Source organism: Mus caroli, chromosome 13, assembly GCF_900094665.2.
Source record: "Mus caroli chromosome 13, CAROLI_EIJ_v1.1, whole genome shotgun sequence".
Classification (NCBI taxonomy): domain Eukaryota; kingdom Metazoa; phylum Chordata; class Mammalia; order Rodentia; family Muridae; genus Mus; species Mus caroli.
Window position 1 is genome coordinate 105,894,517 of NC_034582.1, and position 26,536 is coordinate 105,921,052.

General features: G+C 40.7%; 1 protein-coding gene across 4 annotated transcripts in view; it reads right to left on the reverse strand.

Moving 5' to 3' along the window:
- The window catches only part of Ddx4 (DEAD-box helicase 4), a 52,857-nt gene extending 29,104 nt beyond the window's left edge, over positions 1–23,753 (reverse strand). For 2 of the 4 annotated variants that reach the window (XM_021180696.1, XM_021180695.1), the window contains exons 1-7: positions 23,683–23,753; positions 22,589–22,675; positions 15,941–15,998; positions 12,370–12,447; positions 7,279–7,356; positions 5,221–5,271; positions 311–370 (exon numbers count right to left, since the gene is read on the reverse strand). In XM_021180696.1, the coding sequence (XP_021036355.1) occupies positions 311–370; positions 5,221–5,271; positions 7,279–7,356; positions 12,370–12,447; positions 15,941–15,998; positions 22,589–22,660 (397 nt within the window). In that variant the 5' untranslated portion in view covers positions 22,661–22,675; positions 23,683–23,753. Of the gene's footprint in view, positions 1–310; positions 371–5,220; positions 5,272–7,278; positions 7,357–12,369; positions 12,463–15,940; positions 15,999–22,588; positions 22,676–23,682 lie in introns of all 4 variants that reach the window. The other 2 variants (XM_021180694.1, XM_021180692.1) reach the window with 1 other exon arrangement.
- Positions 23,754–26,536: the final 2,783 nt, after the last annotated feature.

A 26,536-nucleotide genomic window follows, 5' to 3' on the forward strand; every position in this document is an offset into this window, starting at 1 on the left:
CCAAATGTCTAATGACCTTCCAAATGTCTAATGACAAACACATTCTCAGTTATCTAAACTGTGACTGATCAAAACACCAAAAATCCCTCTTTTGTCAATTATGACCTTCTTAAGATCCTTGGGGACCAAATCCCCACTGGCAGAACTGAAGAAGTGGAGCTGCAGATAGCCGCTCGAGTATCAGGAGCAAGAAGCACGGATCGACATAGTTTTCTTAACGTTTTCATTACTTTTCTTTTGGCCCTTCTAAAGTCAGTTTTGTCCGTTTCTTTTCGTCTTATAAACAAATGGTTCAAAGCATTGTCCTTACCACCTCGCTTGGAAAACCCTCTGCTTCGAGTCTGATTATCTTCACAGTCATTGTTAGACTCTTAAATAGAAACATAAAGATGTGAATTGCATCTAGGTAATTTTAATGACATAAGAGCTAAGAACAGAACTGTATCAAAAATAGTTTTCAAGTTGAATATAAACATTGATTCTTAAAATAATTTTACTGGGAACATAAAAACATTGCTCAGAGTAAATCCCCTATACAGTATATCTATGAATATCAATATTTAATGTAAATGATTGAGCACCCACTATTTGCTTACCACAAAACCAGACAAAACAATACAAAAAGAAAAACGTCCACAAGTAAACAAATGGTTCAGAAAAGCATTCGTAGGCTATTAGAGACACATGACTGTTCTATTTAAAACTGTCATTTCTTTTTCTATAATTTACCATTCTTAGCAATGCTAGACAGTTGTGCTTTCTTACATCCATGCAAACTTTTCCTCATTTTTCCTAATTAACTCAAATAACTCAACAGCTTTTCTGTTTTAATGACAGTACAACTATCCGTTTAGGGCTTCTCTGAACAGTGGTGTGAGGACCAGTCACAACACTGATGGATACTCAAGTGAAATGGGTGAGAATAAATGTCGAAGCTCCATTCCCAGACTTTATGTTCCTAGTGCTGGGTGGTAGCAAGGAATGCACAATTTTTTAAACTTTAAACGTTTTATATTATTAATATAACTCTAAGCTCTTCAGAAGTTCTAGAACAGCCTATTTGGGGAATACAGAGATAGCCTCAAGATATCTAGCACATGTCACTGGTGTCCAGTATTCAAGAACTTCAAACAGAAAGTCAAGTGACCAAACAGCTTACGGGCTATCATCTAAACTCCTACAGTACCTGTCTAACTAATATGTTTTGTTTTATATTTTTAAAAACATTATCCTGATAGCTAGCTGAAGGCCCTGCTCCTTGACTATCTGAGCCTCAGCAGTCAGCCTGTTTTATACTTATTGGTTCTTTGGGAGTTGCACATCATAGATTCCTCCCCCACACCCTTTTTACCCCAGAAAAAAAAAAAGTCCCATTTGTGTTCTCTATTTATTCACGGGGGTATGGTCAAGCTCTCAGGGCTCTGCCCCCTAATGGAGCTGAGACCTTCCCCTCCTGCATCCCTGCTGGAAGTCATTCACTGTGGAAGGTGAAACCCCAGCATCCTATTTGAGTTCTCTCTGATGGCTTCCTGTCTAGGCTGTTACTACTTTTTTGAGGGGTGGAGGAAGGCTTGAGGTAACGGTAAGGGTTGTCACAGAAACCTTCCATGTCTCTTTTGCAACTGTGCATCTGCAGTCATCGATATCACTGTAAAAGTAACTTATTTGCTCTTTACAGATTCGGATGCAGTCAGCATGTATTCTGAAAGAGAGTCATATAATGTGGGAGCTGAAAATCATGCAACTGCAGGAGTCAGTCCAGAGCAAGAGTGAGGCTGAGAAAACTCGTCCTGAGGCTGGCGGGAATAGGACTGCTTGCTCCTTGCTCTGGGCCAGCATGTCCCAGCGCACATAAGCCTTGCATCCCACACGGCCTCCATCCCTGAGGGTAGTCACATAGCCTGGTGGTCAGTTTACAGGTTAAACTTCCTCTCCCTGTAAGGACATGTCCAGCTAACATATGGATTTCCTCTTCATGCAAATGAAGCATTCCCAGCACCTCAGACAAGGTTGTGCACTCAAACCCCAGACCCCTACCCACTCCCCAAGGTTTATATAATCCTTATTTAACTCCAAATAAAGGGAGCTGTTGCACTCAAAACTGTCTGTGGAGAAGGCCATTTCTTCTGCTCCCACACAGACCAAGTCCCTCTAACCGACCTAAGCCCAGCTAAGCTTAATCCCTTCCAGGCCAGCCCCAGGGTACAATGATGCCTGGATATCCAGAGTGGGAAAGCAGACCCAGGCCAGCACTCTAACACAACTTTCTTGAAAAGAAGATTTAAGCAAGAGAATTGGGGACGAAAGTGTTTTTAGACTCTGAGATAGAGGAGAGAGCTGACTCATACTACTTTAAGAAAAATACCGCATAAATCAGTTTAGGATATGGGTGGCTTTTGTCATTTTTTTGTCATTTTAAAACATAATGGCATTAGGCAAACTTGGATGAAAACCAATCCTATACTATATTCTAACTGCTTGTGACCATTTTAGAAGTAACTAACCATTTTAGAAGTAAGTTTAAGTTTAAAATAAAAAGTTACCTTTGTGGATCTAGAAGATAAAGAGAGTACAGATGAAATTAAGTAAAATTAAATAGTTACAACCTAACAATTGCACAGCCTGTGAACAATGTCCTGCATAACCTATGCAGCTGGCACTGCTCTAAAGGGATAAGTCATTCATGCACTCCCTCCTTTCTGCCTTCCTACCTGTCACAGTCTGACGACAATTGCCAGAATGGTCATAAACTCCGAGGCACAAGGACATTCTTATTTATCTTGTTGTGTTGCATTTGTTCTTTAAGACAGAATCTCTCTTTATATGCTAAACTGTCCTACAACTCTCTGTGTAGACCAAATTTGCCTCAAATGAATGGAGATCCACCTACCTCTGCCTCCCAAGTGCTGGGATTAAAGAGATGAGACCCAAGCTTGGCCTGATCTTCTTAGTGTTCCCTGAGCTAGGACCAGAAGACAAGCTATCACACCCAGCTTTGTTTTGCTGTACTAACTTTAACTCTCAGAAACACCTTGTCCAGCAGCTATAATCCTCATCTTATAAACAGAGAAAAACAATCTTTAAACAGTTAAATACCATTTTTAAGGCAACACAACCACCACGAGGATGATCTGGGTCTTAAATTTCAGGCATTCAGCTCCAAAATATCCGGCCCTTAGGACCACACTACACCAAGTGAGGCAGAGCCGTAAAGCACTGGCTGTGGCACAAGCAACACCTTAACATCTAAACATCTTGCTTGGTCATCTAAAACCCGTTCCTGGATTTGTCCACAGCTGCGGGACTGAAGGAACTTGATCCATATGTGTCATTTGTCTTCTCTGAGAGGAACAAAGAAAAATAACAGAAATAGACAAAAGCAAAATCCATTTTGGAGAAAGCACTCTAGCATAATGAAAACTTGGAATTTATGCTCTGCTGTTATTTGATCCCCCACTGCTAGAAAGGATTCAACTGGGAGATGCAGGAGTCTGTGCTTAGATGGGAATTGTCTTGACTATGGTGATGGTTAGGTTTCATTGTTGACTGATTTAGAATCATATAAGACCACAACTCTGAGTGTGTCTGTGAGACTGTTTCCGGGGAGATAGATCCATCCAACCTCCATGTGGCTCTCACTACCCCATGCGCTAGAGTCCTGATGTGAATAAAAATGACAGGAAAGGTGAGCTGGGTGCCTCTTTGGCCCCTCTCTCTCATTGTATGTGCAACAGAACCAGCCATGCCCCACTCCCTCTGCCATGCACCCCCATGACAGACTATTGCCTTCTTGGAATAAATTTCCTTAAGTTGCTTTTATTACAGTAACACAGAATAACACAGAAAACACAATATAACCAGTAAGTAGGTTAAAAATTAATAGGGTAAAACAAAAGTATTCAAAACTAAAGAAATCTTTAAAAGTTTTCCTCTTGAACACTAATTCTCCTTTATATGTTTTCTTTTGAATGGGACAGGGTTAAAAGCAATGGTTGGAAGAAACTGTCTTATTTGATAGAACTATAATCCAATCCTAAGCCAGGTATGGTGGCTCATACTCCCGGCACTGCACTCAGAAGGCTAAGGCAGGAGAACTACCATACGTTCAAAGCCATCCTGGGCTACAGTGCAAGCTCATGCTCAAAAGCTACACATTACCCAATCTCAATTCTTAAAGTTTTAGAGATTATGTTTAATCTTAGTTTTGACTTTGGTAATCAAAGTATATAATAAAATAAGCCCCTATTCTCTTTCCTCCAAATGCTGGGGATGGAACCCAGGGTCTTGTGTATATTAGACTACCACTAAGCTCCAATCCAAGATCAAACCTCAAATATCTAATTAAGAAATGACATTAAATATTTACCACAAATTGTACTATGCCCTGTTCTTTTACTGACAGCATAATAGCTAGCCCATAAGATGGACGGCCCCATTCTACAGTGTAGTAAACACTGGCTTGGCGTGAATTACTGGCTTTAGTTACACCAGACTAGCAGGTAGCCAGGGCTGAGAACTCTGCAACTCAATGTCAAGATTTGATACATTAGTGTTTTTCAGACAAAAACCATCTCAAAATCACCAGAGATGCACTGTATATACAGTTCCAAGACCCTGCACAAACCTGGTCCACCAGACACAGTAAAGCAGCTGACCTTCTAGAACATCATTCCGTTCTCACCATGCTTGTCCTGAGAGCTTGGGTACCTTAGACATGCTTTTACTCTGAACAGAGATTCATTTTCTCATCACTTTCCTCTTAGACTTACTTGAATTTAAAAATAAAATTTGCACATGTGCATGCATGCGTCTATTTGTGTGTGTGTGGGCTTATACATGCCACAGGGCACACATGGAGGTCAGAGAGCAGCTTTCTGGAATCAGTTATCCCCTTCTGACATGTGGTCCTAAAGATTGAACTCAGCTCATGAAGTGTGCTGGTAACTGCAAGTACCCTACAGTGGAGTTTAAGTCTTGACTTACTTTTTCTAAAGATAACAATTTTCAAAGGTTGTACTTTATAGGTTAGCTAAGACAGGTGGGAAATACCAAATTAAAGGTGCCTGGATTCTTTATCTACACCCTTGCCTAAGGTCTCTACAGCTGCTTCATGAAACTGCCTCATGAACTTAGAAGCGGAGTAAGACTGCCAGTCTGAGTCTCTCTAGTACGTGCTTCTGACAGTGTAAGTTTTTAAAGTTGCACAGAAATACAACTTACCTTTCCAGAAACCAGAGCTATCACCTTCTTCAAACTTGTTATTTAAAAAACCTATACAAAATATAAAAGAGAACTGCAAATTTCTGAAAGAATTTCTTTTACCTCTATAGTTTAAAAAACAGTTTTCAGGACTGGTGGGATGGCTCAATACAACAGTGAAGTAAGTGCTTAGTGCTCCATCCTAAGGGCCAGGGTTCAGATCCCTCACGTCAGGTGGCTCACAATGCCAGTAATTCCAGCTTCAAGGGATCTGACACCCATGGCTAACCTCCAGAGGATGTGTGCAGAAACACATACAATGTGCATATACACATAAATAAAATCTGTTTTAAGAGTCTTTCAGGGACAACTAGTTATGATGACCCTACAGAATGAGATAAACTCTCTATAAAAACAACATACACAGACACAGGATGAGAACTAATTCAAATAATACTAAACTTCTGCCTCTATCAGATTATTAGCTCTATTCTTTTAAATTTAAAAATGTTTCAGTAGATTTTATATTATTTCAAATACCCTATATCCCCCCTTATATGCACAGGCAAGACAACAGTATGTATCACTATAACCATTATTTGCTTTCTATTCAAAATATCAAAAATAATATATTTGGGGCTGAGGGGACGGCTCAGTTGATAACGTGGCTGCCATGTAAGCATGAGGGGCTTGAGTCCAGCCCAGTCCACTGTGACAAAGTCACACACATGGTCCCTGTCTATGATTTCCACACTGAGGAAGCAAGAACAAGAGCATCCTGGGGCAGGCAGGCTGGCCAAATCAATAAGCTCTGGGTTCACTGAGAGACCTGTCTTTAGTGTGCAATTTTCAGGGAGCTGGGTACAGTGGTGCACGGCTGCAGCCCTAGGTATCTGGAAGCTAATTACAGTGTATCTATCGCCTGAGTTCATGGCTGAGAAACCTACCTGGGCAGCATAGTGAGATACCCCAGGCTGTCCTGCTCTAGCTCACACATACAGAAGAGATACTTGGGGACACATACCTTAAAAGTAAATGTCAATATGGAATGCCTATCAATCATTATCTAAACTATATTATAAAGAACTCAGTTACAACTGGGCTTGTTTCATATAAGAACCATCCAGTTACTTAGGCAGTTGTTCAATTTATAAATGGTATGTGTGTTATCATCTACAGGTTTAACCAAATTTAAACCTTTGTGGCAATAAAATATAATGGAAGTTTAATACACAATTCTCGTATAAAAGCAAAAGTATTCACTGTATGATTGACCAGAAAAATCCTTTAGCAGGTATTTCCTTTCAAAATATATACATAATTCCTAAAAAGAATATTATTTCTACAAAAAGCCTAAGTATTAAATTAAATATCTTCAAAGCTCTTGTGAAAAGGACTCTATCTATTCTAGTGCCGTCTCCATGGCTGCCTGCACTTCCTCAATTCTGTGACCAGGAAGAGTCAGTGCTGAGCTCCTGAGAAAGGAAACTCCTGTCTCTGCATTACTGCTCTCTCCTTGCTCAGCTACAGAACTTGCTCAGCACGTTCCCCTACAGAGGTACGAAATCAATCAATCACTATAGGAACTGGGAGCCCTAAGGAGTAAAGGAGGAAAGAACATAGGCTTGTGTGCAAGGTGAATCAATGATGCTACAGCACGAGAAATGCAAATAAATGGAGGGCCAGCAATGGTCCAGCGCGGGTTAGAGTGCTCACTGCAAAAGCCTGATCTGACCTGGGGGCCCACATGGAGGAAGGAGAGAAGCAATGGCTGCAAGTCACTCATATTCTCCACACATGCACTGCAGTACATGTGCAACCCCCTAAACCTACCCACTCCTCCACACATGCACTAAGAAGAAACTCTTCTTTAAAAGACAAACGGACATACCCAGACAAACTGCACATACCCAGGACAGCATGGGCTGCTGCCTTTACACGATGCCTATACGAAACCACTTTCTATGAGCCTTGTGATTTCTACATGGCACACACTTTCTGTGCTTTCCTTTCTAAAAAAATAAACTGGAAGCCCTGGCGTCAGCTAAAAGTGTGGTTGTAAAACGTTACAAGTATTACCTCTGCTTCCAAAGCCCTTCCCTCTTCCGAAGCCACCAGGTGCGCATGCGCTCTCCTTCTTACTACACTCGCCAGTATCTGAAAAAATTTACTTAGACTTAATATCCAAAATTATGTCATCAAAAAATAGGGCTGAAATTAAGGTTTGCAGTTAGACGACTTTTACAGATGGTAAGAAAATAGAAAACAAACTTAAAAATAAGTTATATACTTGAAAGGTTTTCTTTAATTATCAAGTTATGATTCAAGAATAAAAATCATAAACCTACTAATGGTAAAATGTAAGCTCTACTCATTATATTTCCTTCTATCAAGAATTCACTTCATGATCCCTGATTTAGTATAAACTAAACCCCCTGCCTCAACAGACTAAAGCATTATATCCAGCCCACATGATGATCTTCATTATTGAAAATCTGTTCTATATTAATTTTATTGTCCTACTATTTATTTTCTAACACCTCTGTCACTTCCAAGCTTCCTACTTTAAAAACATTTACACTTATTTCTGTGTGAGCTCCGTGTGAGTATGCATTTGAAAATCACAGGGTGAACTCTACTCTTCCATGATGAACCAAGCCCCGGTTGTTGGGCTTGGCAGAAAGCACCCTTACCTGTGAGCAACCTTGCCAGCACTCTACTATTCTTCTATTTTTGAGAGTCTCATCATGTAGCCCTAGCTGGCCTTGAACTCACTAGGTAAACCAGGCTGGCCTCAAACTTAGAGATACATTTCTCTCTGTGCTGAGATTAAGGGTGTATGACACCACCCTTAATTAGTTGTTGTTGTTGTTGGTGGTGGTGGTGGTGGCGGTATATATGTATGTATGTATGTATGTATGTATGTATGTATGTGTGTGTGTGTGTGTGTTCGTGTGTGGTGTATTTGAGTGCAGACTTATGTATGCCATGGCACATATGCAAAGATATGCAAAGGTCAGAAGATAGTTTTCAGTTTACACTCTTCTTCCAGTCTGGAATTGGGGGTGGGGCTGGGGGCTGAACTCAGGGTATCAGACTCATATAGAAAAATGAGCCAACTTTCCAGCACACTAAATAACTCCATCTTCATACTGTGAACATAGAGTTGTTTTTTTTTTCTATATGCTGTTCCCTTTGGCATAGTATCCCTGCTTCCCTATTCTTCCTGACCGATCCCTCTGTGAAGGCTTCTCTAGCACTCTATCATCCCGAGAGCTAGTACTCCCTGGGCCTCTTCTTAGGAATAGTCCATGTGTTTCTCACCACTAAGTCAAGAGCCAGCTAGGCTTAGTCGGACAAACTAGATACTTAGGAGGCTGAGGTAGGAAAATCCCTTGAACCCAAGAGACCGGAACCAAACTGAACAACACTATAAGAATCTCGTCTCAAAAAAAGAAAAATACTCTTAAGGTCAGAAATACAGGGAGGATCGTTGGTTGTTTATAGTATTTTCATTAATTGTCGAGAGAATCTCATACAGTGTATTTTGAGCATATGTGTAGGTGTGCGTGCATGGGCATGTACACACACAAACACACACACAAACACACACACAAACACACACACACACACACCCCTTACCTTCTCTACCTGGAATAGAAAAGAACAACAGAGACAGCCACAACAGAGACAGCCAAATCAGCATGCACTGTTACTATAAACTGTAACTGTGAGAAAGTTTTCTGTGGGCCCTACAAACTGTCTTACCTCTCTCTCTAACATTCCATTTTAGAGGTGTTGAAGGAAAACTTCAAAATTCCTAAAAGCCTGTATTAACTACACATGCCAACAACCAAGTGTTTTCATCATATCTTAGGAACTGTAATGTAATCCAAGAACCTAAAGGTACTCAGCCATCATTTGAAGGCTGCAAAAAGCTAATCAATGCTATATTTCAATTCTAAGAATCAAATCAAAAGCACATTAACACACACTGAATTACACAAATTCAAAAAAATCACTGCCAAGATTAAACTATATATAAAATTTTAGGTCAGCCATAAGGAGAAGAACTTCTGAGATTATATATAGTACCAAGAATAACTGTTAAAGTTATTGCCATTCAACCAGAAGGGATATTTTGGTTTTGTCTGAGACAGATCTTACTGTGCAGCTCTGGACTGGTTGTGAGCCCACAGGCTCCCAAGCTTCCGTACTGCTTGGGACTATAGCTGTGCATTACCACACCTAGCTCAGAGTTCTAGTTTTAAAACATCAACATGCATTTCAACCTAAAACATATGAAAATAGCTTGTAACAAAATCTGTTACATTGGCCCTTTTCTCATTGAGAAGTACTATTTAGGCCAGGCATGTCATCACATGCCTTTAATCCCAGCACAAAAAGAAGAAAGGATTCTGGAAGTATAGTCTTCTACTCTTATTATTTAGAAGCTTTCATCAAAATATATCATACAGCCTCTTTAAAGTTTGAAAATATAATTACACTGTTAATTCTCTCCTAAATATAACACTAAGATATTAAGTATTTCTGCTGCCAGCAGGAGCTAGCAAAACCTTTGAACTTTTGTCTCACTTACATGGTGGAGATTAGTGTGGTGTGCACGCTTATAACCCTAGCACTTATGAGGCCGAGGCAAGAGGATCACTCAAGTTCAGAGCCAGTCGGTTTACATAGCAAGTCCACCACAGATAAGGCTATACTCTTTAAAATGGGAAAACAAAACAACAATCCACTATATGATCCAAACCATCAATGTACATTAATATGTAAACATTTAAAAACAAAATATACATTAATATTTAAATATCATAACAATTAGTAGTGAGGTGCTCAAATATAAAATTCAAATTTGTGTTTATATATTAATAAGAAATTAGGTTTTCCAAATGTCAAATGAAATACCTTAATTATGATAGCAATAGAAAAAGAGTTAATCAAGTTTTTCAAAAGATAAATTTAAGAATGAGTGTTGGCCTCCCCCTGAGCAGCACAGTAGAGCTGGCCCTGATGGCGCAGGGGAGCTGGCTACTTGCCTGCTGTGAGGTGGTGTGAGCAAGGGCAACAGAGAGTGCTCTCCTCTCCTCCTCAACACCTGAGGCAGTCAGGAGAGCTGGTCCCAAGGCCATGAGAACGGGAGAGCCGGCCCTCTCTGCCCTCACTGGCTGCATGCAGCACAGGAAGAGCAGGCTGGCCCTGCACCCACCTGGGCAACACAGTAGAGCTGGCCCTGATGGGGAAGGCACAAGTGAGCCAACCCAAGGGTGAGAGAGTGAGAGAGCTGGTCCAGCCCTTTTCCAGCTGCAGCACTGGGTGAGCTGGCCAGGGCAGTGCTGAAGAGTTCTCCCTGGTGGTGCCCAGGAGAGCTGGCAGGATGACCAACTTAGCTATCACCCAGGCCCAGATCCAGGGCTTTAAGTTGGCCCACCCTCAAAACCTCATCTATTATCTGCTGGAGCACGTGAAAGGCTGGTCCTGCTGATCCAAAGCTACAGCAATCTCATGACACAGAGCAACAAAAGGATACTCAAGAGGAGTCCTGGTAAGGAGCTAGTATTGATGGTGTAGCAGAAGCCAGAGGCCTCAAAACCAGACCAGTGACTCACTGCAGTGAACATCTGTAAGTAAAGATGTGAACATCTGGGGGAAACACTGTGATACACCACAGCTTCCACAATGAGATGTTTTCTATGCTTTGTTTTGTTTATTTTTCTTTTCTATTTTCTTTGGAGGGAGGAGGTTGAAAAGGCAGAGGGAAGATAAGAAGGATTGGAGAGAAAAATGGGATTGAGGTGAATGATGTGAAATTCACAAAGAATAAAGATTAAAAATATATATATTAAAAGAAGCACAAAGAGAAAGAAATGGGTGTTAGATACTTTTAAATTACCCAACAGTCCTAGCTATGCTATGTCTTGAAAGACAAAAAGCTCATAAAGGCTCGAGTTAGCATGAAATTTTAGGACCATGTTATTGCATTATAACAAAACATAGTATAAAATTTTTCAGCACTTTAATATCAAACTCTATTAATTATGGGGAAATGAAGGTATTTTGCTCTATAACTACTAAACCCAAATGTTCCTAGTTTTTCGTTTGTTCATGTGTTTGTTTAGAGAAAGAGTTTTGCATGCAGCCTAGGATGGCCTTAACTCAAAATCCTCCTGCCAAGTGCTGGAATTACAGTGCACATGACAAGTTTTGACAGCTTAAAAATGTAATTTTAAAACCCAACATTTAGGATGTGGAGGCAGGAAGATAAGAATTTTAAGGCCAGTCTCAGCTACACAGCAGATTTGAGGCCAGTCTGAGTTAAAGAGACCCTGTCTCAAAAGTAAGTAAATAGCTTGTCAGACTTAATACCGATGAGCTAACAGAAGTGTGTCCCACACTGCTTTTGTTAAGAAAGCTAACACCCAAGTTCCTTATACCCTAAGCTCCCAAGGTTTTTACAACATTCTTCTCACATCAATTCCTAGAAACAGAAACCTGAAATTAAGCAGCAGCTGATCTATGGGACCAATCTGTCTGTCTGTCCACTTAACTATGTCTTCTAATACCAGAGAGATAAAACAGCATGAAGTACTCAGGCATTACCCAGTGTGGTGGACAGACCTCCACTCCCAGCACTTAGGAGGCTGTGGAAGGAGGATCCCAAGTTCAATACTTGTCTGTACTGTATTACACATGGAGTTTATGAGCAGCCTGTGTTTAAGGCCAGCATGGATTATACTATATAGAGTTTAAAGCTAGTTGGGCATGCCTGTCCTCGTTTCTCTGCCCCACAGCCCTGACATTAAATAAAAATTAACTTGCCAAGCAGTGGTGGTACATGCCTTTAATCCCAGCATTCAGGAGGCAGAGTCAGGTGGATCTCTGGGAGTTCAAGGCCAGCCTGGTTCTACAGAGCAAGTTATAGGACAGCCAGAGCTACGCAGAGAAACCCTGTCTCAAAAAAAAAAAAAAAAAAAAAAAAAAACCAAAAAAAAACAAAACAAAATTACACACACACAAAATTAACTCATTATACCAACAAGACCTATTATCCACTAAGTTATAGCAGACTTACTAGCTTTGCACCAAATAGCTAATCAAAGCCCCTATGCCATTATTCAACAGTTCGGATGATTAAAGAAAGATGGTGCTTACCTCTGTTTCCTAAACTTCTTCCAGAAGGAAACCCACTTCTCATGAAATGATCTCTTCCAGAAGGCCCATCTTCCATTTCTAAAGCAAACAACACTTCAAAGCAAGTCAAATAAAAATGTGTGTCCAGATATACAAATTTAAAGCCTTTTCAATGTGCCACACACTTAACAGAGAAATTTTATTTACCGACAAGAAAAGTGAGATCCAAGCTACTTGGGAGGCTGAAGCAGAAGAGACCCATGAACAGTCTTAGCTACAATATAAGTTCAAAGCCAGCTATGTATTGAGATACATTCTCAAAACAAAATTGAATCACAGAGTTAAAAGAGGGCTAGGAATGTATCTCTGTCTTGCTTAGGATGCATGAGGCCCTAGGCTCCATCTCTAGTGTAAGAAGGAAAATGACAACAAAGAGCCTGACTGAAAAGTGAGTTGTGTTTGTTAGTACCTCTCTAGGAGAATATCCTATGTTCCAGTAGCTTCTATAATGACCCTGCCTATAGATGGTTCTAACCACCATGAGCTGGCCCTCCTAGATCAACTAGCAATAAGGAAAATGCTCCCCATACATGGTCTCAGACCAGTATGATCAGGTAATTCTTCAATTGAGGATCTTTCTTCTAAGTGACTCTAGGCTGTGTCAAATTAATGATAAAAACTAACCAGGGCACAATAATTAAAAGCAAGAGACAACATAATAAGATTCCCTTTCTGGGAAAAATGAAAAGAAACCAGATCAAGTATAACTTAACAGAATGAAAAGGTATAGAAAGCAAGGACAGCTAAACAAAGTCAAGCAAGTCTGTGTCTCAACAACAAAAAATATGTCAATATACATCCATAAAATTCAAATGAAATTTGATACAATTATGTCAGAATATATAGAGAAATCTAAAAAAGAATCAGTCACTGTCAGTGGACTGCAAACCCAGAGGCCAAGATTTTGAATAATTCGGTGATAATTTGGTAATTTGAAATGTTATTATTTAGTTCCTAACTTTTAAATTTCTGACAATTATGTAGGTATCTATCGATTTTAGTCTACATTCACTTGACTAGAATGTGCTGCAATAAGAAAATAACTTTCTAAGTAGGTCCACAAGCTACACTTACAATCATAAAATAGGACCAACACAATGAGTCAGTAAGGGTACGTGCACCAAGCCTGACAGCCTGCGTGCCAGCCCCAGAGCCCACATGGTGGAAGGACAGACCCTGACTCCTGCCAGCTGTCCTCTTCTCTCCACTCCTGGGCTGCAGCATGCATGCATGACCCCACCCAAAATACACAATACATGTGATACTCAAATTGGTTTTGAAAATATTTTTAATTGAAAAGAACTATAAAAAAGTCCTTGTTAACCAAAAGAGGTGCACTTTATTTCTCATGCGATTCATTACCTTAGCCTAAGCATTCATAGATCAATAGTTATGGCTTTTAGTGGGTGGTTATTTCAATCTAATTTTTAAATTCTATGACAACAGATCACGACGCTCTCTTATGATATAGGCCTACTTCATCCCTTTACTGAAACCGCCTTTTGTTGATAGCTCAAAGAACCAGGTTCCTGCTGGTTACGTTATCAAATGCACTTTTACACACCCATCTTTTTCATGTTTAAAAGATCTCAGTCTTCATGCGGAGGGAGCAAGATTAGCTTTCTCTTAGTTTCAGGCAGGCTCTTGAGCCTCTGGTTATATATTAAAGCCATACATTTAAACTTTTATGGGAGAAGTACTCCTTGACAGTAGCAAAGGTTTTAATGAACTTTTGTCAACAGATTTACCTTGAACTTAAAGGAGCCATAGGAATTAAATTTGCTTTAACTACATCAACTGAGTCTCAACCCCCCACCCCCACCCCTGCTCACATTCTACAAACTACCTTGGCACAGTTGGGTTTTTTGTCTTCACTTTAAGCCAAGTTCTAGTGAGCTAACAGTTCCACTGACTGTAAGACGCTTTACCTCATCCTCTAACTTTAATGGAGAAATGATAAACTCGTGTGCCCACAGGCCTTGCGTTTGACTTCCTTAAAATGAGCAGTAGTTCACATGCATACACAGCGACTTCAACTCCCTACAGTACAGTGCAGTACAGTGCAGTGCAGTGCAGTAGTCTGGTTGCCAGGGGTTGGACACAGAAGGAGCCAGGAGCTATTATTTTTATAGGAACAGAATTTCAGTTTGCAAAGATGAAAAACATCTCAAGGTAGATAGCAGATGATGTAGCATGTGAGTGCTTAATGCCTGACAACTAACTATACACCTAAAACCAGTGAAGATAAAAAAAAATAGACTCTTGCCGGGCGTGGTGGCGCACGCCTTTAATCCCAGCACTGGGGAGGCAGAGGCAGGCGGATTTCTGAGTTCGAGGCCAGCCTGGTCTACAAAGAGAGTTCCAGGACAGCCAGGGCTATACAGAGAAACCCTGTCTCAAAAAANNAAAAAAAAAAAAAAAAAAATAGACTCTTGGGGCTGCAGCAATGGCTCAGCAGTTAAAGAGCACTGACTGCTCTTGCAGAGAAGTCAGGTTCAGTTCCCTGCGCGCGCACACACACAGACACACACACACACACACACACACAGACACGGCCGTTCACAACCATCTCTAAATCCAGTTCCAGAGGACCTATCATGTTATTCTGGCTTCTTCAGGTACCAGGCATACATATGTTGCACTTACACACACGTTAGCAAAACACATATACACATAAATAATAAGTAAATCTTTTCTTTTTAATGGCAAAGATTGGGGCTGGCAAGTAGAAGTCCTTGCTGGACAGGCCTGAGCATCCAGAGTTCGATTCCCAGAACACCGAACTCCACACACATGCCACAGCATCCACACACATAATGCACACACACAGTCATAAAAACATCAGTGGTGAAGATGGTCACTATTATGTACACTTTACCATAATTAAAAAGTCTCTCACTGCACAGCAGCAATCACATTTGGGCCGGTTTCAGGCTCCAACAAAACAAAACACTGCCATGATTTAATTTCTTAGCCCAACCCCTACCCTTCCTACCATGTTAGCACATACATTAACTCTATAGAATAGAGGTAGTCCACAGGCAGGGGAGGGCAGCCCAGATGAAAAGCTGTACAGAGAGAGGGGTCAGGAGCAGCAGAATAGGTTGAAACTTCGTTTTGAATTTATCTTTCATTCTCTTGGAAACTTCAGTAAATTAGTTTTCTGGGGCAAAAAAAAAATTCATGTTCTTAATGGTAAGACAAGTCTGGCTTAATCCATTGTTTGGGGCCAGCCATCATGATTAGAACCTGCTTTATAATCTCACCATCTATCCTGCTTCCTTATATCAGGAGACGGACAATGCTTAGCAACCTGAAGCCAAACATGCAACCTTCAAGTTGGAAAAAGTTTTGCAGCAACTCACTAAATTAAATAATACAGTCTATAACACTGTAATTTCTTTAGCTACAAGTTACCCTATTCTAAAATATCCAAATTAGAATGAGTCCTCCTCATTAGGAAACTTAAAAACACACTCTATATCAGTCTATTTACCCTAAAAAGAAAAGCCATCTTGCCTTAAACACATACCTGATGAAGCTGAAGTCCTGTTAAAAGTGTCTCCATTTGCTCCAGAAGAATATTTATCCTGTAAGAAAGAAAGTCAAGTTTCCTACTCTGAATAATAAGAACATGTCATCTATTTGTGCCTGAAACCATGAGTAGCGTATAATCATGCATATCTTGTCTCGCTCTCTGCCTCACTCCCTCTTCCCCATCTCTCATACATACAAAATATATGAGATACTTTTTCTTATAATATATGCCTATGAAAAGGTTTATGAATTTGGCGTAGTAAGAGAATAACAACAATTATGGCACTACAGTGTTAAGCCCTTGCTGACCCTACTCACTCCTCCTGTGGTGACATGATCTAATGCCACCTACACGAGATGAAGCACGATGGATCACAGAGATGTTTTAAGATCAAGCTACTGTGACCTTCTGACATACATCAGGAGAATCAGCCCGTCTAGGTAACAGTGGGCCCTAAACCCATAATGTCAGACAGTGTGTACACAGATGCCCCAGACAAAGGGATGACTTACTTTCCTGGGCAAGACAAAGGGAGATGGTGGCAAGTTTTAACACGCTACCCAAAATGACATGAAATTTAAAACATCAGCTATTTACTTCTGAAATTTCCCACTTAATATTTTTACGCCACAGTTAGCAACTTATAACTGAAACCATGAAAAGCAAAATTGCAGTTAAAGAGATTATTTTATGACTTTGCTTAATACTGCATAAGAGAGATTATTGTATGACTGCATGCAAAACACCAGTAAACAGTGAGGGTTTCTAGGTCAACAGATGTATTCTCATTAGTTATTCCAGGACACAGTAACCTAATTTGTACGTGTTACATAAATTTATCACTTAAATTAATAAACTACAGCCACAGGACAAATCTGGTAGGCTACCCATTTCTGTAAACAATTTTATTGGAATACAGCAATTCATTAATTATGATATCAATAGATATAATAGCCAAGCTGTGCCTGAGACTAAAACTTACAAAGCCTAAATCATTCGCAGACTAGTATTGTACATAAAATGTTTGCTGACTCATACTGAGAAGTTTAAACTGTTATTATGTAAATAAGCCAGAGACAATACACACTATTGTCTGCAGAGCTCAGGGTATCACAAGTACACTCAGCAATGCTGCAGAGTAGAGTAGAACACAGGACAGAGCTATCAGAAGCAGGCTCCAGGTAAAGACACTTACTTTACTGTGACTGCCACTGTGACTAGGAATGACTAACACTCAGGAAGAGGAGGAGACAGGCCAGCTTGGGCTACATAAGACGACTATCTCAAGAATGGTTTCTAAGACACTACCATTGTAAATAAGTTAACCAAAATGAGTTAGTATGTTTACACTTGTTAGGGCACAGCCTCCTGTGTTCCACCTGGCTGGCAGGATCAAAGCTGAGTTCATGTTCTACCCTGCTTCTTCAGATGTTTCATGTTCGTCTGTTAACCAGTAAAGGATAGAGAGAGGGAAGATGCTGATATCCTGTTATCTAACTAAGCCACACGTGTAAATGTGTTGCTTGTCTTCACTTAACTGACTACATACAGCTTGCCCACTCCTTTGTTCCATTATCATTCTGAAATTCCAGGCCAGAGTCCAGGAGGGGACCTGGCTACAAAAGCTAACTCAAAGACCTTGAAACCAGGTGACCCAGTTAAGGCCAAGTCACCAATGTTAACTTCCTTGCTTAACCCCTTGTTTCAAAATATGATTGGTCAATGTAATAGCCCACCCTGATCCCCTTTACTTTGTATTCCCATCCTATAAAAATGTACCATCTCCCTTCAGGGACTCGGTTCAGATCCTTTCGTTTCAAGATTCTCTCTCTGAAGTGAGTTTTCTCCGCTTGCGTCCTGAACCCACCTTTAAAGAATACTCCAGCTACCTACTGAAAACTAAATGGGTTCTGGGGCTGTTCCTCAAATCCAATGACGTGGTGAATAACCTACTGGGTCAGAATAGTCATGGTTAATTTCAATTAATCTTGAGGGACCAGTGGTTGGAGATTATCTTCAATAATCTCAAACACTCACTGTTGCTGTTTCTAGTCTTAAAAACAAACTACTGTAGGTACCTGTACATTACTGTGGCAGAATTAAACCAACCAACGGGCTTAACAGATTCAACTTGTGTTACAAAATGAATAGCTAAGTACCCAGCTAACTTTGGAAGATCCCAGCATTTCTCAGAGTTTCTCTGTGTTAAGTCAATAGGAGTGACTTTTCTCATTTCTAGCACCTATAATGGCCTTCCATCATTAGCCCACTCCTTTACTTCTTCTTGTGTAAGCTTCCTCTTAATAAAAACTTTCAGACTATACCTCTGAAATTCATGTATATAAGAACACAATACGAGTAAGTTAAAATGAAATGACCTAAACTTATAGATATTAGAGTCAAATGACTGCAATACAAAGTTACAACCTAAAGTTGGAGAGAGTTCACCCATAGTAGTTATCTTCAGCTAATACTTTTCTAAAATTTCTCTCACAAAAGACACTATGCAACTTTTAAAAGTTTTATGTAGCTCAGGAACCATCCAATTATTTTCCAAAGTTCTTACTAAGAGCAAAACCACAACAGTCACTGAAATTCCCTGTAAAACTGCTATAATAAAACAGCCCAAATTGATTGCTACCAGATACCAAAACAAGAATGATCCAACCAGCCCTATCAGTACAGGATACTGCCAGTGAAACAGAGTAAAAATCCTACTGGTTTCATGTATCTAAACCAATAAATGATGATGGTACATTCCTGCACTAGCAAACGGAACATTTTACCACTACATGATGCCTCAAGCTATGAAACTCAATATTCACATGTTTAACTTACAAATTCCAAGGCAACGTGTGAAAATAGGTACATGCTTACATTACAACAGGTAAGGACTGAGGAGTTAGGATGTGCATTCTACTGCTCTAACTCATCCATGCTTAAGTTTGATTTTTCAAAATAGTTTAAAAGGAAAATGCTTTTAACCCTTCTCGTTAGCTTAAATTGCCTTCCTTGTCTCTCCAGCTGCTGCCCCATTTCTCTGCCTCCCTTAGAACATCATCCACAGCTGCTGCCTCCCTTGCTTCCTTCAAGCTGTGCCCAGCCCAGCTTCCATTCACCTCTGACCTCAAATGCTTTGTAAAAAATGTAGCCTCTCCTCTCGGAATTGCAGTGGTGTTTGTTGTTGCTTGAGAATGTCATACATGCATATACCGAGCCTTGATCAAATCCCATCCCCATCCCTATCCCCTGCCTGTCAGATCCTCCTCTATGCTCACACCACCGTGTTTCCCTCCTCACCATATATGATTTTTACAAATTCCCTGAGCACTTACATCAAGTAAGCCTCCTTACTGAGCACAGCCAGCAGATGACAAGTAGCCTCTCAGGGGCTACATCCCTGAAAAAAACCTGACTCTCCCTCCCCTAAGAACCATCAATTGCCATCAGCTTTTTACCTAGAGGTGAGCTCCTGTCCCATATATGCTGCTAACCCTTGGAATTCATAAATATCTTATTTGAAAGAAAATCGCATAATTAAGGATTCTGATATGGTGTTATCCTAGATTATCCAGCTGAGTCTTAATTTGTCATCCTGGGTGTCATTAAGAGAGAAGTAATAGGAGAACACACACATAAGAGGACAGACATGCTGAGACTGCCTCAGATCACTAGTCAGAACCTTCAGGAAGCCATCCCTGTCCACTTGATTAAACCTACCTCAACATAACAGACTCACACGTCTCATGAGTCAGTAAGGGTACGTGCACCAAGCCTGACAGCCTGCGTGCCAGCCCCAGAGCCCACATGGTGGAAGGACAGACCCTGACTCCTGCCAGCTGTCCTCTTCTCTCCACTCCTGGGCTGCAGCATGCATGCATGACCCCACCCAAAATACACAATACATGTGATACTCAAATTGGTTTTGAAAATATTTTTAATTGAAAAGAACTATAAAAAAGTCCTTGTTAACCAAAAGAGGTGCACTTTATTTCTCATGCGATTCATTACCTTAGCCTAAGCATTCATAGCTCCCTCTACCATGCAGTTAAGTGGGTTCTCAAATGTGCTTATTCTGTCTCCTACAATGCAATGTCTTTGGTAGAAAGTATTTTATCATGTCCAACACTATTTATAGCCCACAGGATTAAGTAAAACTATGTTGAATAAATCACAGGTCGTTAATCATTTACTTTTAGAACACCTAGCTACAAACCATTTGTAGTCTCTTAAGCCACCCAAACACATCAATAGAGAAATTTCAAATATTTAACCCATAAAGATTCTCTGTAGCTACAAATAACTTTGAATGAATATATTTGTCTGAATTCTTACTGTTAACTCTGAGGTGTCATCTACCATTTTCTTATCTCATCAACTATCACTGCTACTAAAATTTCAGTTATGGAGAGATTAAATCAATTTATTTCCACTTTAATTTCAGGAACTTTTCGATCCTAAAATGTACCAAACAGGCACACAGGCCTTACACAGAAATGATTGTGTTTACAATTTCTCCCAGTCAGTTAACAAAAAGCACCACTGCACAGTAATCAAACCAAGTGTCTAAGACATTCACTCCAAGAAGCCAACAGAGTACTCATGTGGAGCAACTGTGACTCCTCAACTATGCTGCTAAGCAGTCTTTCACAATTCCACTCCCTTTGCTCTAGCCACAGGTGGTACATTCACTTCCAAATCTAGATTTGGGGAGTACTAAGAGCTATCAGAACACTACCCTAACATTTCTAAGTATATAAGCATATATTGTTATATCTTAAAGAATGCTCATTAAAAGTCTGATCACAGATACTGTTTAAGCTGGTATTAGCATAACACTATATCAAATACACTAATAAATTAAAAATGGAAATGAAAATTCAGTGGATCTAACAGCGTCTTAAAATCCTGAATGAAATACTAGATTTTCCTCCATAAAAATGATATTTCTCCTTCGCCATTGTTTGCACTTTTTACTCAAGAAAGGTCAAGAGGCCATGAACTAGATCATGTTCACTCACATCAACAAAGCCAAGCCACTAATAGTAAGCCAACAATGAGGTCAAATCTGAAGATAAAAGAAGAAACTTACTACAAACTGGCTCCATATAACGATAATAAATCATAAGGTGTAATTATCAATGTAGTATTCTCAATGTCAAGAGTCTTGGTTATGTTGCTGAAAAGTACAGATTCCAAAAAGGTGCATTTCAAAGACCTAACAGCCTGCCAATCTGATAGCCCGTAACACCTGCATTTAGAGGTTAAAGGAAGGGGGAGGGGAGGGGAGGGGAGGGGAGGGGAGGGGAGGGAGAGAGAAAGAGAATCGAAGGGAAAGGAAGAGGAAGAGGAAGCAAGGTATGAAATTTTAACTTCCACCCAACTTCAGAAACCCAGTGCAAAAAAAATATGCACAACACACTCCACAGTGTTTAACAATAAAAAATCTTGAAGAAAAGAAAAACAGACAGATCCTTTCAAAGTACAAGCAGAGCAGAGTCTGCATCAGTTAATTAGATTTTTATTGTACAAATCTATTAAGAACTAGAAGGAACAACAAGCCATTAAATGTCTTCTGAGCATATGGAGCAACAGTCCCACTTTTGGAAAAAAATTCCAAATTAAACCAGCTATAGATATAAATAATAATATAAGAACAAAAAGCTACCATTATCTTAAAACACCCAAAGAAAATCACATATTGTAGTACATTCTTTTGCAAAATACAATGCTGTAAAAAATATTAATAAATTCATAATTAGTAAAGTTAAAAAATCAAAATTGTTATAACTATCACTAAAACTATGTACATTTTTTGAAGAGTAAATACTAAAAATCTAGCGGGAGAGCAAGACTTTTAGGTAATTTGTCTTCCAAAAGATTTATTTTTATGATGTAAAGAGAACCATTAACAGATAACATATATTAAAGGTGCTAGACCTAAAATAGATTCCAAGCCAAGAAATATTACCCAGTCAGATTATTATTTGAGGTATTTGAATTCAAAGCCCACATATCAATCAACTCCAATTAAATCAAAACACTGAATGTTTTATGTTGGTATAAAATAAGCGCTTCCACAAGAACATCACTTGGAATCAGAACTGACGTCCGCATAAAATGGGAATTCTGAGTGTGAGGGAACTTCTGCAAAACACAGTAGCTTATAAAATACATTCCATTAAAAGATGAAACCCCAAAGCTCCTTCTTGAGTTATAATTTTAACTCCCCAAAGGCCGTTCAGCAAATCTAATCTACTATTTTATAGTCTAGTATATTCTCATTGAGCCCCTTATGTAAAATTACTTTTCAGAATTCAAAGTACCACCCAAAATCAAATCACTACTTTCAATATTTTCTATTTACAAGTTATCTGCCAAGACTTTCAAACACAATTGTACAAATCTGTGTTCGCCTCTAAGTCTCAAATCATTGAGATTTGAATTACACAGCTTTTGCTTGTTACTATCACATTACAACTGGAAGCCCAGCCTGCCTTTCTCATTCCCCATAAAAGATAGGTAAAAAAAAAATCACATGCAGATAAACACTGAAACAGGCTATAAACATTTACAACTTCCTCGCCAGTTTATTAACTGATACAAATCCACACCTTTTAATAACTCGGTAAGTTTTATTACCTTCTCAAATACAGGAACATAGGAAGACACATGAGGTTTGAGTATTTCTGCCTCCCAATCTTCATCTCCCATGATAGCTTCAGGTTCCTTAAAATAAAAAAAAAACAAGAAGAAGAAGAAAAGATACTTTTGACCATGCACACATCAGAATTGCTATCTTTCAACTATGGGGCTGTACTCTAGGTCAAAGACATAGTAAATGAAGTAGTAGGGTTTGCGACCACAATATATATATATATATATATATATATATATATATATAATCTTTTTGTCCCTTCTATGGGGCTGTACTCTAGCAACCCCATAGTAAATGAAGCAGTAGGGTTTGCGACCACCACATTATATGTATGTATGTATGTGTGTGTATATATATATATATATATATTCTTTTTGTCCCTTCTCACCACGTGCAACTACTAAACTAACTCCCCCCGCCTCCCCAAAGCCTTTACCGTCTTGCCTAAGGGTGATCTTTATAGCCAGCACTTTTATCTTTCATAGGCTTGGTGAATCAAGCAATTCAAGCAATCCCCACATTCCCAGGGGTGCCAATTTGCCCCCCAAAATCTGTTGGTTCTGCCCGAAAGGATTCCCAAATGGCTTCGTGCGTATGAGGTGGACGGGTAGTTTCTGAAATAATATTCAAGTTTATTTCCCACTGTGGCCGCGCCATGGTACACAGGATGTTGTTTGTTGGTAGACAGGATGTTGAGGCCTTGGAGACTTAAGGGGGTAAAATTGTCCAGAGCTGGGCCCCCCAATTCCTTCGCCGTAGGGCCAAGCGCTTCCCGAGCACCGCCAACACCGTTTCTTCGGAGAAATGGCCGCCCCGGCGCTGAGCTGCAGGTTTCCCTGGGCCTCCCTCCCGTGCAGGCCTCAAGCCTTCACACCCGCTCTGCGCTGCGCTCCGCTCCGCACGACGCCACGGGGCGGCGGCGGGAAGGCCCCAGCGGGCCGACCTCAAGGCCCACCACCCCGGCAGGCCCACGGGCGCAGCCTCCGGCCGGCCGGCGTCTGCCCACAAGGCCAGCGGGGCCCGGCGAGGGCGGCCAGGGCCAGGCTTGGAAGGCAGACGAGGCCGCCGGCCCACTCACCTCTCCGCTCCAGGCTCCCCGGGCTCCTCGCGGCCCGCCGACGCGGCTTAAACGGCTGCACGTGCGGGCGGACGCCGGGACGCCGACTGCGTCATTGGCGCGGGGACAACAAATAGCACCAGGCGACCGGGCCCGCCAGCCAATCAGCGGCCGCGGCGCGCGGCTTCCCGCCCCATGGACCGACGGCCTGCGCGTTCTCCGCCTTTGTTGAGGCCGAGGCCGAGGCAGGGAGGCCTCTTGGCTCCACGGCCTGGGAGGCCTGTGGGAGTGAGCTGATCCCCGGGGCTGCCACGCACTCCATCCTGTTTCTCTCTCCAAGGGCCCATCCATTCCATTGTGTTCATTCAAAAGTTAGAAAAATATATAAATAAATAAACATTAAAATCTGGGGCTCGGGGAGGCAGAGGCAGGCAAATCTCTGGGTGGAGGCCAGCCTGGTCTACAGAGCAAACTTCAGGACAGTCAGGGCTACACAGAGAAACCCTGTCTGGGGAAAAACCAAAGGTGTGGAACATCTAATTGCTTTCTCTCCCAGCCATTCAAGCCTTCTCTTGACCTCCCAAAGTGCCAGGCTTGGCCATTCTGCGTCTAAACATCTGAAGTGCTCTCTTTGTATCTGAGAAATGTACTTCACTCCTCTACTAAAACTAACTAGAAGCTATGCTTCTCTTCTTCATAAAAAGGGCAAGGATGAGACTCCATCTTGAAGTTGTCAAGAAAGCCAGTCTGTAAAAAGAAAACCGAAGAGAGGAAAAATTGGCCAGTTTGCCAAGGCCTGGATTTGTGGTATAGCTGCTTACAGTCCTGATGGCACTGGCCAGTTCAGCTCATTAACTAGATGTTCACATTCTGCCTGCTCCTCACCTCTTTCAGAAGGAAAATTCCATCCGTGGTTTTCCAAGTACCCACCAAAGGGATAACAATCAAATATATGTAAAGCTTGTTCTTGTTTTTAATTTTCATTTCCACCGCTTGCCTTTCCCTGAATTTTTGAAGATATCTAGATAGATATCTCAGTCTGGAACTTAAAGATGAGGAACTCCAGCTTTCTAGAGCCACCTTTCTGTTTCAGCACCAAAAATACAGTGAGCACTATAGTCTCCCAGGCTATTAAGGTGAATTGCTTTTAAAAGTCACATTTAACAAAGGCCAAAACACAATATACTTTAACAGAACTGTCATTTAAAATGTGGACAAGCTTCCTAAAATGAACCTATTTTAAAACATTCTTTGCTGTGCATTTTTGGAGTGAACAGGTAGGTTCACTTGCTAGGTCCAGTGGCCCATTCCTGTAGCCATTACTTGGAAGATATAGGCAGGATGATCAGGAGCTCAGTGCATAGCTAATTCAAGGTCAACCTATGAAACATAACACTTAGGCTCAAAAGCCAAAACTAAATAATAATAAAGCAAAGGCAGGTGACATGTACCTGGCCACCTGAGGACTTGAGTTTGATTCCTGAGATCCGCGTAAGGGAAGAAAAGAACTGACTTTCACAACTTGTCCACTGACACACACACACACACCCTGTCTCTGTCTTACACACACACACTCATGTTCTGATTTAACAAACACACACACACACACCACAGAATAAATAAATGTAATAATAACATTTAAAAAAAACACTAAAAGGTTGAAGCTTTTGAATGGAGAGGACATCACTAGAATCTGGCTGAGAATTCAGCTTTGAGTGCAGGGCAGGGGGGAGAACAACAATAGTGTCTGAGGTATGTTACCACAATTGTTTCCAAATATAAAGAGAAAATGGGAACTATGCAATAGGAAATCTAGCAAACACTTAATTACATGACGAGTTCACAGCTCTCTTCTTGTTACCTATTACTATTGTCTCAGTCAGGGTTTCTATTCCAGGACAAAACATCATGACCACTAAGCAAATTGGGGAGGAAAGGGTTTATTCAGCTTACACTTTCCACATTGCTATTAATCACCAAAGGAAGTCAGGACTGGAACTCAAGCAGGTCAGGAAGCAGGAGTTGATTCTGAGGCCATGGAGGGATGTTACTTACTGGCTTGCTCCCTTCCCCTGGCTCACCTTGCTCAGCCTGCTCTCTTGTAGAACCAAGACTACCAGCCCAGAGTTGCACCACCCACAAGGGGCCTTCCCCGCTTGATCACTAATTGAGAAAATGCCTTCCAGTTGGATCTCGTGGAGGCATTTCCTCAACTGAAGCTCCTTTCTCTGTGATAACTCCAGTTTGACCCAAATTAGCCAGTACAACTATATAACAAACTATTGCAAAATGTGTTGACTTACAAAAAATTCTATCTCACGGATTGAGAGGGCTCAGGAGACCATCTCATACAATTCCATTCAAGTGCTAACTAGAACTTGAATTATCTGACAGTTTGCTATCAACTTTTTTTCTTTTTTGGCATTGCCAGAGTTTGAACCTAGGTACTTGAGTGTGCCAGGAAAGCTCTGTACCACTGAGTTTATCCCCAACCTCCAATACCAGTTTGTTTAAACATCCAAGGTGACTTCTCTACTCTGGCATCTAGTGGCTAGGATGGCCAGAACAATTGAATACTTTCTTTACAAGAGGCCGGCTTAAGCTTTGAAGGTTGTTGGACAATCTCAGTCAGACTCTGTAAGGATGTTGCATTTCAACTGGACAGACTTGTCAGGGACATCGCTCCAAAGGACCAGGGTAATGGTTGCAAGGCTTCTTGAATTCTAGCATAAGAAGTTAAACAATTATATTTGCAACTTTCAACTAATCAGTTACCAGAAAGTCACAAGGCCAGGCCAGATTCATGGAGATGGATCTGCATAACGTGAAAACTGGAGATTCAGTTTACTGCAGAACCTGGAACCTGACTGTGGTT